The sequence below is a fragment of the Scleropages formosus genome, chromosome 2, assembly GCF_900964775.1.
Source record: "Scleropages formosus chromosome 2, fSclFor1.1, whole genome shotgun sequence".
Taxonomy (NCBI): domain Eukaryota; kingdom Metazoa; phylum Chordata; class Actinopteri; order Osteoglossiformes; family Osteoglossidae; genus Scleropages; species Scleropages formosus.
This window is the reverse complement of record NC_041807.1, coordinates 29,401-41,594: the sequence shown is the minus strand read 5'-3', so window position 1 is coordinate 41,594 and position 12,194 is coordinate 29,401. Positions and strand designations below refer to the sequence as shown.

The 12,194-nt window shown below is 50.7% G+C and overlaps 1 protein-coding gene across 2 annotated transcripts in view; it reads left to right on the top strand.

Moving 5' to 3' along the window:
* The window catches only part of crocc (ciliary rootlet coiled-coil, rootletin), a 33,822-nt gene that overhangs the window by 13,771 nt on the left and 7,857 nt on the right, over positions 1–12,194 (top strand). For both annotated transcript variants that reach the window (XM_029246568.1, XM_029246566.1), the window contains 14 exons: positions 2–201; positions 461–643; positions 1,610–1,754; positions 2,474–2,620; positions 4,350–4,580; positions 5,035–5,228; positions 6,173–6,300; positions 6,970–7,139; positions 7,342–7,521; positions 8,197–8,331; positions 9,115–9,258; positions 9,342–9,580; positions 10,236–10,395; positions 10,536–10,703. In XM_029246568.1, coding sequence (XP_029102401.1) covers positions 2–201; positions 461–643; positions 1,610–1,754; positions 2,474–2,620; positions 4,350–4,580; positions 5,035–5,228; positions 6,173–6,300; positions 6,970–7,139; positions 7,342–7,521; positions 8,197–8,331; positions 9,115–9,258; positions 9,342–9,580; positions 10,236–10,395; positions 10,536–10,703 — 2,424 coding nt within the window. The remainder of the gene's footprint in view (position 1; positions 202–460; positions 644–1,609; positions 1,755–2,473; positions 2,621–4,349; positions 4,581–5,034; positions 5,229–6,172; positions 6,301–6,969; positions 7,140–7,341; positions 7,522–8,196; positions 8,332–9,114; positions 9,259–9,341; positions 9,581–10,235; positions 10,396–10,535; positions 10,704–12,194) is intronic.

Genomic DNA, 12,194 nt, shown 5'->3' with positions numbered 1-12,194 from the left:
GGAGACCGGCGGACGCCTGCTGTCTGCGCAGTCTTCGGCGCAGCACTTGCGCAAGCAGCTGGGGGAGGCAGAGGCGAGTCGGCAGGAAGCGGAGCTGCGCAGCCAGCAGCTACAGGGCGAGAGGGACGGTGCGTACAGGGAGAGGGACACGGCGCTGCGGGAGAGAGACCGTCTGCGCCAGGACAGGGACACGCTGACCAGGTGAGGGTGTCGCTCTCCACGTGGACACACTCGCGCGCACACACACTCTGTCCTACTTCAACTGATCCATGTCTTTATATGAAATCCGTTTCCTACTCTTTATTAATAAGCCTTATAGGAACGTCGGTGCCTTATTTATATAGATTTATGTTGTTCTTTATTACCGTAAATATTAAAAATGTTTCTTAATCCCGAAACGAAAACAGATATTCGCTGCTGCCTTTGCTCTGCCCTGCTATTCCCCGCTCCACTCCCTCAGCGAGAAGGCCGACTTGGAGAAGGCGACGCAGGCGGCGCAGTCGAAGGTGCAGATGTTGCAGATGGACTGCGAGAAGCTGCAGCTCGCGGCGACGGCCGCGCAAAGGGAGCGGGAGCGCGAGAGGGAGGAGAAGGAGGCGGCCGTGCAGGAGAGGGATCGCGCCAGGGCGGAGACCGAGAGAGTGTGAGCCAGTGTGGGGGTTCGGAGCGTTTGCAAGCGGGGTGGAATAAAGCGGAGAAGGAGAGACACGGGTATCGCTGGAGGGACAGCGGGGGAAATGGCGGCGGTCGCAACGGGACACGTTACGGACGCAGGGAAGAGGCATTATGGGAGAGCCTCGAACGTGCACGTTTGGTTCGAAACAAAAATGTGGATTCATTTGGAAGTTATACGAACAAAGCACAACGCACACGCCCGCAAAGAACTTGGTGGAAACCATCCCCATCAAGAAAGACGAGACACCCTTAATCTCTTCCATCCGAGATGTACGTCGCTCTGGAGAGAAGCAGCTGCTAAACGAATAAATGTCACGTAAATGAATTAATGTAAATGTGATTTACAAGGGGACAGCTGGCGGTGTAGGGGTTAGAGCTACCGCCTTTCCTAGGTCCGTAGGTCATCGGTTTGAGTCCCACCTCTGGCGGTAGTACCCTTGAGCAAGGTACTTACCCTAAATTGCTCCAATAAAAGTGCCCAGCTGTATAAATGTGGAATAATAATTAATGTAATATTTGCAAGGTTGTAGTAATTGTAACCTTAACGTTGTAAGTCGTTTCTGAGAAAAGCATCAGCTAGATGAATACGTGCACACACGTTGTCAGAAAGCGCTCGTCCCAAGCAGGGTCGCAGCGTGCCGGAGCCTAACCCGGCGACGCGGGGCGCAAGGCTGGAGGGGGAGGGGACGCCCCGGACGGGATGCCGGTCCGTCGCGAGGAACCCCATGCGGGACTCGAACCCCAGGCCCACCGCTAGATGAATAAATGCAGTGAAACACTGTGACTTTTATAAAACTTATTGCAGATACTGTTTGACTCACCCTCGTGGTTACAACGTATTTTTTAAGCCGTTATTGAAATGTGAACAGTACGGCCAATACTCGAGCGAGAAGGCGCTCTGATGTGCCCGCCGTACACCTCCGTTGTCACGCAGACAGAAGCAGTGGGAGCAGAGCGAGAGCCGTGCCTCCACCCAGCGCGGCGAGCTCTCTGCAGTGAGGGAGACCCATCAGCAGGTGGCGGTGGAGAGGCAGGTTCTGGAGGGCGAGAAGGCTCAGCTCGCCGAGGCTCTGGCCAGGGTAAGACCCGCTACGCAGAATACCTCCGTATCTGCCTCGTTCCCCCGTGGGCGGCACGATGGCGCAGCAGGTAGTGCAGAAGTCTCACCGACTGTGGGCTGTGCGACCGGACGTGGGTTTGATCCCCGCTCGGTCTGTTCGGAGTTAGCGTTAGTTCAGCTAAAGGATCGTTTTAGGTGTGTGCGGGCACGGTATGTGTGTTACGCTGCGGTACTGTATAGACGGGTGAAAGATTTGGGGGGGAGTTCAGTGCGGTGTATCTACTGCTATAAGTCGCGCTGTTTAACAGTGTCAGTTTAGTGCTGCGCAGTGGATAGAGCTGCTGCCTTTAGCTCTAGAAGTCACAGGTTCAACTCTCATGTCTGGTCGTAGTAGCCTTGAGCAAAGTGCTTACCCTAAATGACTCTGGTAAAATTACCCAGCTGTGTAAATGGGTAAGTAACTGTAGGTAGATTAACATTCTAAGTTGCTTTGGAGAAAGGCATGAGCTGAACGAATAGACGTAACTTGTCCCCACGCTTCATTTAGCCTCTCCTTTCATTTCCGTGGCAGAGTCTCCCTCCGTCTCAATTATATTTGTCGTCTTTTTTTCATTGCTTCATCGCCGCCTGAGTTCCACACCGCCCCATTTGCAGTGAGCCGTACTGAAGGTGGCGGCGGGGGCGCCGTCTGACTCCGTGTCGCACCCGCGAGCCCCTCTTGCTCTCTCTTTGGCTCAGGCCGAGTCCGGCAACGCGGAGCTCGCCCTCCTGGTGAACAAGCTGCGCTCCGAGGAGGCTTCGCTCCGGGACTCTCTGGCTAAGATGGGCAGTTTGAACGAAGGCCTTGCTCAGGACAAGTTGGACCTCAACTCCATCATCATCCAGGTCAGTGACGTTTGAAATTTTAGGTCTCTCTCTCTCACACACACACACACACACACACACATACATACACACACACACACACACACACACACATATATATATATATATATATATATATATATATATATATATATATATATATATAATTTAATGAGTTATATATAGTATGCAACTAATGTACAATGTATAATACCCTTCATCTCATTTTGGTAAGAGCCAATTTTATCCCCCATCATTAATATATCTATATATATATATGTATGTATGTGTGTGTGTATGTATATATATAATATATATATATATATATATATGTGTGTGTGTGTGTGTGTGTGTGTGTGTGTGTGTGTGTATATGGAGAACTGTATAAGCACTGAGAGAAACACCAAGTTTTACCATAGTATTTCTCTATTAAACTATCACATATGTATTTGTCCTCTTATGTTCTTTTTGGTGATATTATTTTCATAGTTTTCATTGCAATCCCCCTTTTGTTTTGTTTTTTTTTTTTTTTTTGTTTTCTGTATCAAAGTCAAAGTAAACTTTAATGTCATGCCCACAGTATGTTTAGGACATACATTGGAGGTGAAGCAGCATTTCTCCTGGACCACAGTGTGAGCATAGAGGACAACGTAGAGAATACAATATTGTGGCGCGCAGTGCTGTGGGTTTGGATGGGGAGAAGAAGGACGCAGAGGCAGCGTTCATCTCGAACGTTTATTCGAACACCGGCACACAGGGAAATATTGCTCTCGGTCCAAAGACCTCGTTTCCTCCAGGACCTGCACGTCTAGCCAGCCTTCCCAGCCTGCTTAGCGCCCCCAGGCTCTCTCTCTCTCTCTCTCTCTCTCTCTCTCAACACACCGGCAAACAGGGTCACCCCATCATTTCCCCCAGTGGTTGTACACTATTTACAGTTTACCCATAATGCAACTAGGTACAAGGAGCAAATCTTCGTGCCCAAACACGCAGTAACGCGGGTTGTTACAATATACATATATCAAGTGCGGTGTTTTGTCTTCAGTCTAAGAATTAAATAAATATAATAATAATAAATGAATAATAAAAAGGAGTTTGTGCAAGAAAAAGAAGAACAATATAGATATAGGATGCATTAAATAAGGTTTCGGCAGAACAGTCAGCGGCATAAAAAAGACATTCTCTACAGTCCGTATTAAAGTGGCTGGTGGTATTCTGGATGGTGGGTATGGGTGCTGGGGGTCAGAGTTCAGAAGTCTCTTAAGGTATGTTAAGGGTGGTAGAGAGAGTTCAGGATCCTGATAGTTTGGGAGGAAAAGCTGCTGCCCAGTCTGGTGGAGCTGGCTTATTTGCTCCTGTATCTCTTCCCAGATGGCAGGAGGCTGAATAGGCTGTGGGAGAGGGCGTGTGGGCTCGCCCACAATTTTGGAGGCTTTACGGGCACAGTGGGCACGGTAGATGTGCTGTATGGAGGGGAGTGGGGTACCAGTGATCTTCCCAGCTGTGGTCACAGCATGGAAAAAAAGGTAGAGCGGACTACTTAGGTGAAAATACCACTTACCAGGGTAATAGTTGTACTGGCCGTAGTCTGCCGAACAAGGCTCGGCTGGTGTTGGTTTTAATCCCAAGAACACAGATCCGTCGCTTCGTGGCGCAACCGATGAAGGGCGATGCTGTAGGTATCTCGGTATGCAATGTCTTCTAGCTGTGATCTCTCTCCCCCTTGCAAAATGCCTGCTCCCCATCATCTCAGCTGGAGGAGGAGAAGAGTCACCTTGCGGCGCAGAAGCGGGAGGCGGAGCAGGAGAAACTGACCATCCGGGATGAGCTGGTGCGTTTGGAGCAGGAGCGGCTGGAGCTGGATGCTGCCCGTCTGGCCCTCCACCAGTCGCTGCAGGAGATGGAGCTTGGCAGGGTGGGCCTCGAGGCGGAGCTCCAAACTCTCCGGGCAGACCGGGCAAAGCTGCAGGACAAAGTCACGCAGGTGAAAAGGCAGGATGCGTGCGCGACACATGCGCGAGGTGTAATCCGGTGGCCGTGCGCCTGCTGTCTTTTTAAAGCGCCCTCACAGTTTTAAACTATACCCGTTTGCTGGGATGTGGTGAAGGTTTTTGCGAGTGCGTGTTTGGTCTCTCTGTCAAGATGTGAAACGAATCCACTTGTCCAGTCCCGTTGCTGTTCTCGCCTGCATGTGTCCTGTCACCCGCCAGTTTTTGGCTGATAATAGAATTGCCGTATGGCCGCACCTGCCACGCTCGCCTGCCTTGGCACCCTGGCTCATCTGCAAAACTGAAACGAAGAAAGGATCCCACTTCGAGTCAGTGCCGGAGATCCCGGCAGCTGCGACGGAGCATCCGAACGCATTAACAGCGGATGATTTCCAGAGCTGCTTCCTTCTGCGTTACAGCACATAACCTGGTTTTGACTCCTGTTGGCAGTTGTGCGGAGAGGTCAGCGCGCTGGGGGCCGAGCTGGACGCGGCCCGCGGCGAGGGACGGCGCCAGGGAGCGGCCCTGGAAGAGGCGGGCCGCAGCCGGGCAGAGTTGGCCCGGGAGAAAGCGGGACTGGTGGTGCAGCTCACCGCCTCCGAACGAGAGAATGCAGCCCTGACCGAGGAGCTTGCCGCCTTCAGGTACAGCCGGCGGCGTGTGGTTGGCTTATGGCTGCGAGAGAGACGCAGAGCAATATGCCAACAGGGAAGAAGTTAATTGTTCCTTAGAGTCAAAGATATGGAAAAAATTCCAAATGCTGCTTGGTGATGTCTAACCCCTAAATTTCTTCTATTTTATGAAACAATTACTGATGTTACAGTTATTTACCCGTTTATACAGCTGGGTAATTTTATTAGAGCAATTTAGGGTAAGCAAATTTTGCGCACCTCCTCATGCGATGAACATCGGTGCATAAAGTGGAAAGAAACAAACTAGGTTTACTTAATCACGTCGGCAACTATGTCTTTCTGCTGATGTGATGCACAAATTGTATTTCTATGAGATGCACGTCACTTTGGAGAAAAGCGTCTGCTAAATGAGTAAATGTCTATGTAGGTACCTTGCTCAAGGCTGCTACAGCGGGAGGTGGGGATCGAATCTGCGACCCTTGGGTTCGAAGGGAGCGGTTCTAACCACTACACTACCAGCTGTCCCTGTAATAGCATTCCATCAATATTATTCTATAGCTTATTCATCAGTAATAAACCCTTTTGGGTTCCTTAATGCTGACATTTACTTATTTGTATCAGGAATTTTTGTTTATTTTACGAAACTCTTCTAGTTTCTGCCAGCAATATGTCTGATGCTTTGGGACAGAATAGTAACGGTGGCTTTTATTAATACCTTTTTTTTTTTTTTTTTTTTTTTTTTCCCCCCCTCGGGATAGGGTTGTTTTTTTTTTTTCAGACTTATGAATGTGCAAAAAAATACACACATCTCACCATTATGCCAGTACACCAAAGAAACGATCAATACTTTTTTCAACTTTTGAAGAAACATATGTAAATTTCATAATTATAAGAAATAAGATTAATAAGAATAATAAATAAGACTAGAGTGACACTGCTTGTGACCCTCGCTGAAGGTCAGAGAGGGAGGCGCTGGAGACCAGCCTGTTTGAGGTGCAGCAGCAGCTGGTGCAGCTGGAGTCCCGCAGGGAGCAGCTGGAGTCTGAGAACCAGGCCCTCCGACTGGGCAAAGAGACCACCAGCGGTAAGGTGGGGAGGGGCACCAGGGCTGGGAGTGGTGATTTGAGCATGCGGGGAGGGAAAGAGATGTGTATCAATGGAGAAGGAGAGATGGGTGAAGGGATAAGAGAGGCAGGCTGAGCAAGGCAGTTAAGTATTGGTAAAAGAAATAGTTGATATAGGAGGCATTCGGGGAAGGACTTTTAAGCAGCAGTGGAAAAATGGGGAGGATAATTGAGGAGGGAAAATAGACAGTAAAAGGGGCAGCTGGTAGCGTAGCGGTTGGAGTTGCTCCCTTTGGAGCCAAAGGCTATAGGTTTGATTCCACCTCAAGCTGTAGTACCACTGAGCAAGGTACTTATCCTAAATTGTTCCAGTAAAATTAGCAGCTGTATAGATGGGTAAATAATTGTAAGTTACTTTGGAGAAAAGCATAAACTAAATGAATAAATGTAAAGCCATGGCCCATGAAAGCTGTCCTAATGTGCAGTCAATAGGTTCTAAGACTATCCACTAGATGGCACTGCTGAGCCTCATGTGCCAATGGCTTGCAACCAGAGCAGGGGCTGTATGCTGTCTGGTCAGATAAATGAGGTAATGTAAAAGAGGAGGAGCAACAGCAGGCAGGCGGAGGGGGGCAGGGGCAGGAGCAAGACTGTGTCACCGTGTCCATCTTTCTGTGCCCTCCCCGTAGCGGAGCTGAAGCGGGTACGGGTGGAAGGGGAGCAAGCCCTGGTGCAAAGTGAGAGAGAGCGGGAGAGTCTGGTGCAGGCGCTCACTCTGGCCAGGCAGGAGGGGCAGCAGGCTTTGCGGAATGCCTTGAGCGACCATCAGGAGGAGATCGAGAGGCTGGCCTCCGAGAAGGTACCCGGGCGCGCATCTGGAGTGGGACGTGGCAGCGGCTTGCATCCGTGTGGGCTGCTGAAATGTGTACAGAAGTCCAGACTGACTGGAGAGCGGTGATATTCCCACATGTCTGTAAAATCCAGAGAGCCGTTCTTTGTGCGTCTTTATTGATGTGAAAAGGCTAAACAGTATGACCGTGCAGTCTGGCTTTCTCCTACAGGAGGCGCTAAGGCGGAGGCTGGAGGCCGAACAAGAGGAGGTGGCTCGGCGTCTGCGCCAGGAAGCGGAGGAAGCGCTCCTCAAGGTGGAACGGGAGCGGGCGGAGCTGACGGCCGAGCTCAGCGCCCTGCAGCACGACAGGGAGCATCGCCTGCTGCAGGCCGAGAGCGACAAGCAGCAGGTGAGCGATGCGAGACGCGTGGATGGGTTCGAGTGCAGATTCATGGAAACGTCCCCGTTTACATTTATTAATTTAGCTGACCCTTTTTTCCAGAGTGAGTTACAGTGTTTAGTTACTTAGTTTTTTACCCATTAATACAGCTGGGTAATTTTACTGGAGCAATTTAGGGTACCTACCTCGTTCAAGGGTACGGCAACCCGAGGTGGGACTTGGATTTGCGACCTTTTGGTCCAAAGGCTCTAACCACTACGCTACCGGCTGCCCCGAAAAAATATGACTGACTCTGAAACCAGTCCCCTGCTGTGGTTGCAAGCCATTGGCGCATTTGACTCAGCAGTGCCACCTAGTGGTTAATCTTGGAACTTATTGACCACACATTTGGACAGCTTCCGTGAGCCACAGCTTTACATTTATTAAATTAGCTGATGCTTTTCTCCAAAGCAACTTATAATGTTAAGATACTCAGAACTATTTACACAGTTGGGTAATTTTACAGTGAGTACCTTGCTTAAGGGTACTACAGCTGGAGGCAAAGCTTGAACCTGTAACCTTTGGGTCCAAAGGCAGTAGCAGCTCCAACCATCCTATCAACTGCCCCTGTCTAACTGTTGCAGACTAGAATGTCATAATAATAATCATCATCGGCTGCTCTTCGTCTCTGTCCTGCCATCGCAGGCCCTTTCGCTCAAAGAAGCGGAGAAGGCCATGCTCTCGGAGAGGGTGTCTGCGCTCCAGGTGGAGCTGAGCACGGCTACGCTCGAGGTGGACCGGCTGCGTAGAGAGGCTGCCTGCTGCAAAGAGCAAGAGAGGGTGAGGGCCGCTTTGATCACGGAAACGCAGGTTTGGGTGTAGGTTTGCGCTGTTCAGCTAACGGGGGAGGCCCCAAGGTCACTGCGCCCCAATAATCAGGTATAATTGATTACGGATAGAACAGTGGGAAGAATAAGCTGTGATGAATGAGTTGTTGGAATGAAACCGAACCAAATTTTTGACTGCAGTTTACATTTACTTGACACTTCTCTCCAAAGCAACTTACAATGTTAATCTGTTTACAACTATTTACACAGCTCGGTAATTTTACTGGAGCAATTTTAGAGTAAGTACCTTGCTTAAGGGTACTGCAGCTGGAGGAGAGGCTTAAACCCACAACCTTTGGCTCTAAAGGCAGCAGCTCTATCTAGTACGCTACTGACTTCCCCCAAAAATTTTACTTTAAGATCAGACACCATGTGGCCTGTATTGTGGTTGTAAAAGCCATTGGCACATGTGGCTCAGCAGTGCCACCTAGTGGTTAGTCGTGGAACCTATTGACCACATGTTATTCCATCTTTCATGGGCCACAGCTTTACATTTATTTATTTAGCTGATGCTTTTTTCCCCAAAGGGCTTAGTTATTTACTCATTTATGCAGCTGGGTAATTTTACTGGAGCGATTTAGGATAAATACCAAGGTACTACAGCCAGAGGTGGGGAGCAAACCTACAACCTTTGGGTCTAGGAGCAGCAGCTTTAACCACTACGCTCTCCGCTGTCTCGCTAGCCATCGTATTAGTCGTCGCTCACGCCATCCCCTCCTCCTGTACCGTTCTGCAGGCCGCCGTGGGCGCTCTGACTGCGGAGCTGCAGGAGCTGCGCTCTCAGATGGAGGATACGGCTAATGCGCACTCCCGTGACCTGTGCAGGCTGCAGGAGAGCTCCGCAGACTCGAAGACGCATGCGGACAACGCCCTGAAAGAGGTGGGCGCCTGGCTGCGACTGCGGTGCAGTCGGCGGCGTAGCGAGTGCGGCCCGGTGACCCATGTGACCTTCCGCCCGTTCAGCTTGATGAGTGCCGGGCAGCCCTTTCCGCCAGCGAGGAGGGTCGCGACTCGGTGAGGCGGGAGTTGCTCGAGTCGGAGAAGCGCCTCTGTCAGTACCGAGATGCCAGGGAAGGGCTGCGGCGGGATGCTGCGGAGCTGCGACGAGCTCTGGGGGACGTCACCAAGGAGAGGGACACTCTGCGCCTGTCCAACAGCCAGCTGAGGGAGACGCTGAGAGCGGCCGAGAGTGAAAGGATCAGGTGCGGCGGCTGTGCAACGTTGAACTTGTCGATTTTTCTGCAACGGCTCGGAATATTTGTTTATACGTTATTGTTTAGAGTTCTTGTAAAAATGCATCGAGACCCTAGGGATTTGGGACCGGAGGAAAAATTCTGGGTTTTTCTTTCGAACATTAAAAACGCTGCAGGAAACATGGGCTAGTTTGCGGCCTTCGGCGGGTTCACTTCTGCCAATTTTTTTCATGGCCTTGAAATAATTTGCGGCACTCTTCTTCTGCTGGGGATGTGCCGCACTTTTCACACACATGCATTTTTTTTTTTTCTCGCTGTTCTGAAACATCCAGTGGGTGTCAGTTGGTAGCATAGTGGTTACAGCTACTGCATTTGGATCCAGAGGTTGCAGGTTCAATCCAACCGCCAGTTGGAGTACCCTTGAGCAAGGTACTTACCGTAAAATTGCTCCAGTAAAAATTACACAGGTGTACAAAAAGATACATAATTGTAGATAAATTAACATTGTAAGTCGCTTTGAAGAAAAGCATCAGCTAAATATTTTCGCTACAGAGGCGATAAAATTAAAAGGTTTTAGTTTTTTCCCAAACGTTTCAGCGTCGCTCATTCGCCGAGGGTCCGAGAGCGTCTCGTCACACTTGTGAGCTTCTTTGCATAATTTCAGCACAAAGCGCCAGTGTGAGGAGAAGGAGCAGAGGTTGGCGGTGCTGGAAGAGAGCCTTGGGTCGGCGCAGAAGGAAGTGGCCGAGCTGCGGAGCTGCCTCCGCGATGTCGAGAGGTCGCGGCTGGAGGCGCGTCGGGAGCTGCAGGAGCTGCGCAGACAGGTCGGCGGCACCGGGGACGAGCAGGGGTTCGGGTGTCGGCCGAAAGGGTTCCTCTCAGCACGGCGCTATCGCAGAGGACGTCGTGTGAGCGGCTGGTTAAGACGTACGCTTTAGTCCTGCTTGCCCTTCTCCTGCTTTAGGTGAAGGTCCTGGATGGGGAGAAGGAACAGCGGGGCCGAGAGGTGGCCGAGCTACAGGCGCGAATCTCCGTGGACGAGCAGAGGGAGGAGGAGAGGAGCAGAGATGTGTTTGCGCTCAAGCAGAGGCTGGCCGAGGCGGAGACGGCGAGAAACACCCTCAAGAAGGAGGTGAGAATGGGCTTAGGCGCTGTACGTTGCATCCTAGGACACTGCCCTGCGGGATAAATTTGACCCGTGGGTGTACGTGGGACTCTGGATGCTTACTTTTCAGACATTTAGGCGTCAATCGATGCCATGATCCGGGCTGAGGAAGCGGGTGAGAACAGCTTAGCAAACGACACAAGCTGTTTACACATCCGCCCTTCTCCTCACCGTCAGTCGATGCAGGAACATCCGCAAACAAACCACTGAACTCTGCATTCGACTCCCGTATCATGCCGTTCTGTATGTGGGCTTATATTGATTTACACCGATCAGCCAATACATTAAAACCACCTGACCTAACATTCTGTGGGTTCCCCTCGTGCCGCCAAAACGGCTCTGACCCATCAAGGCATGGACTCCACGAGACCTCTGAAGGTGTCCTATGGTATCTGGCACCAAGACATTAGCAGCAGATCCTTTAAGTCCTGTAAGTTGCGAGGTGGGGCCTCCAAGGATCGAAATGTTTTTCCAGCACATCCTACAGATGCTCGATCGGATTGAGATCTGGGGAATCTGGAGGCCAAGTCAACACCTTGAACTCTTCGTCATGTTCCTCAAACCATTCCTGAACAATTTTTATAGTGTGGCAGGACCATTGCCATCAGGGAATACCGTCGCCATGAAGGGGTGTACGTGGTGTGCAACAATCTTTAGGTAGGTGGTACGTGTCAAAGTAACATCCACATGAATGGCAGGACCCAAGGTTTCCCAGCAGAACATTGGGCAGAGCACCACGCTGCCTCTGCCGACTTGCCTTCTTCCCATAGTGCATCCTGTTGCCATCTCTTCCCCAGGTAAATGACGCACACGCACCCGGCCGTACACATCGTGTAAAAGAAAACGTGATTCATCAGACCAGGCCACCTTCTTCCATTGCTCCACGGTCCAGTTCTGATGCTCACGTGCCCACTGTAGACGCTTTCGGCGGTGGACGGGTCAGCACAGGCACTCTGACCGGTCTGCGGCTATGCAGTTCCATGTACAGCAAGCTGCAATGCACCTTTCTATCATGGCCAGCATTAAGGTTTTCAGCAGTTCTTCCTACAGTATCTCTTTTGTGGGATCGAACCAGACGGGCTAGCCTTCGCTCCCCACGCGCACCAATGAACCTCGGGCGCCCATGACCCTGTCGCCGGTTCACCGGTTGTCCTTCCTTGGACCACTTTCGGTAGATACTAACCACTGCATACCGGGAACACCACACCAGGCCTGCCGTTTTGGAGATGCTCGGACCCAGTCGTTTAGCCATCACAATTTGGCCCTTCTCAAAGTCGCTCAGATCCTTATACTTGCCTATTTTTCCTGCTTCCAACACATCTAATTCAAGAACTGACTCTTCACTTGCTGGTTAATGTACAATATCCCACCCCTTGACAGGTGCCATTGTAATGAGATAATCAATGTTATTCAATTCATCTGTCAGTAGTTTCAATGTTTTGGCGGATCGGTGTATAT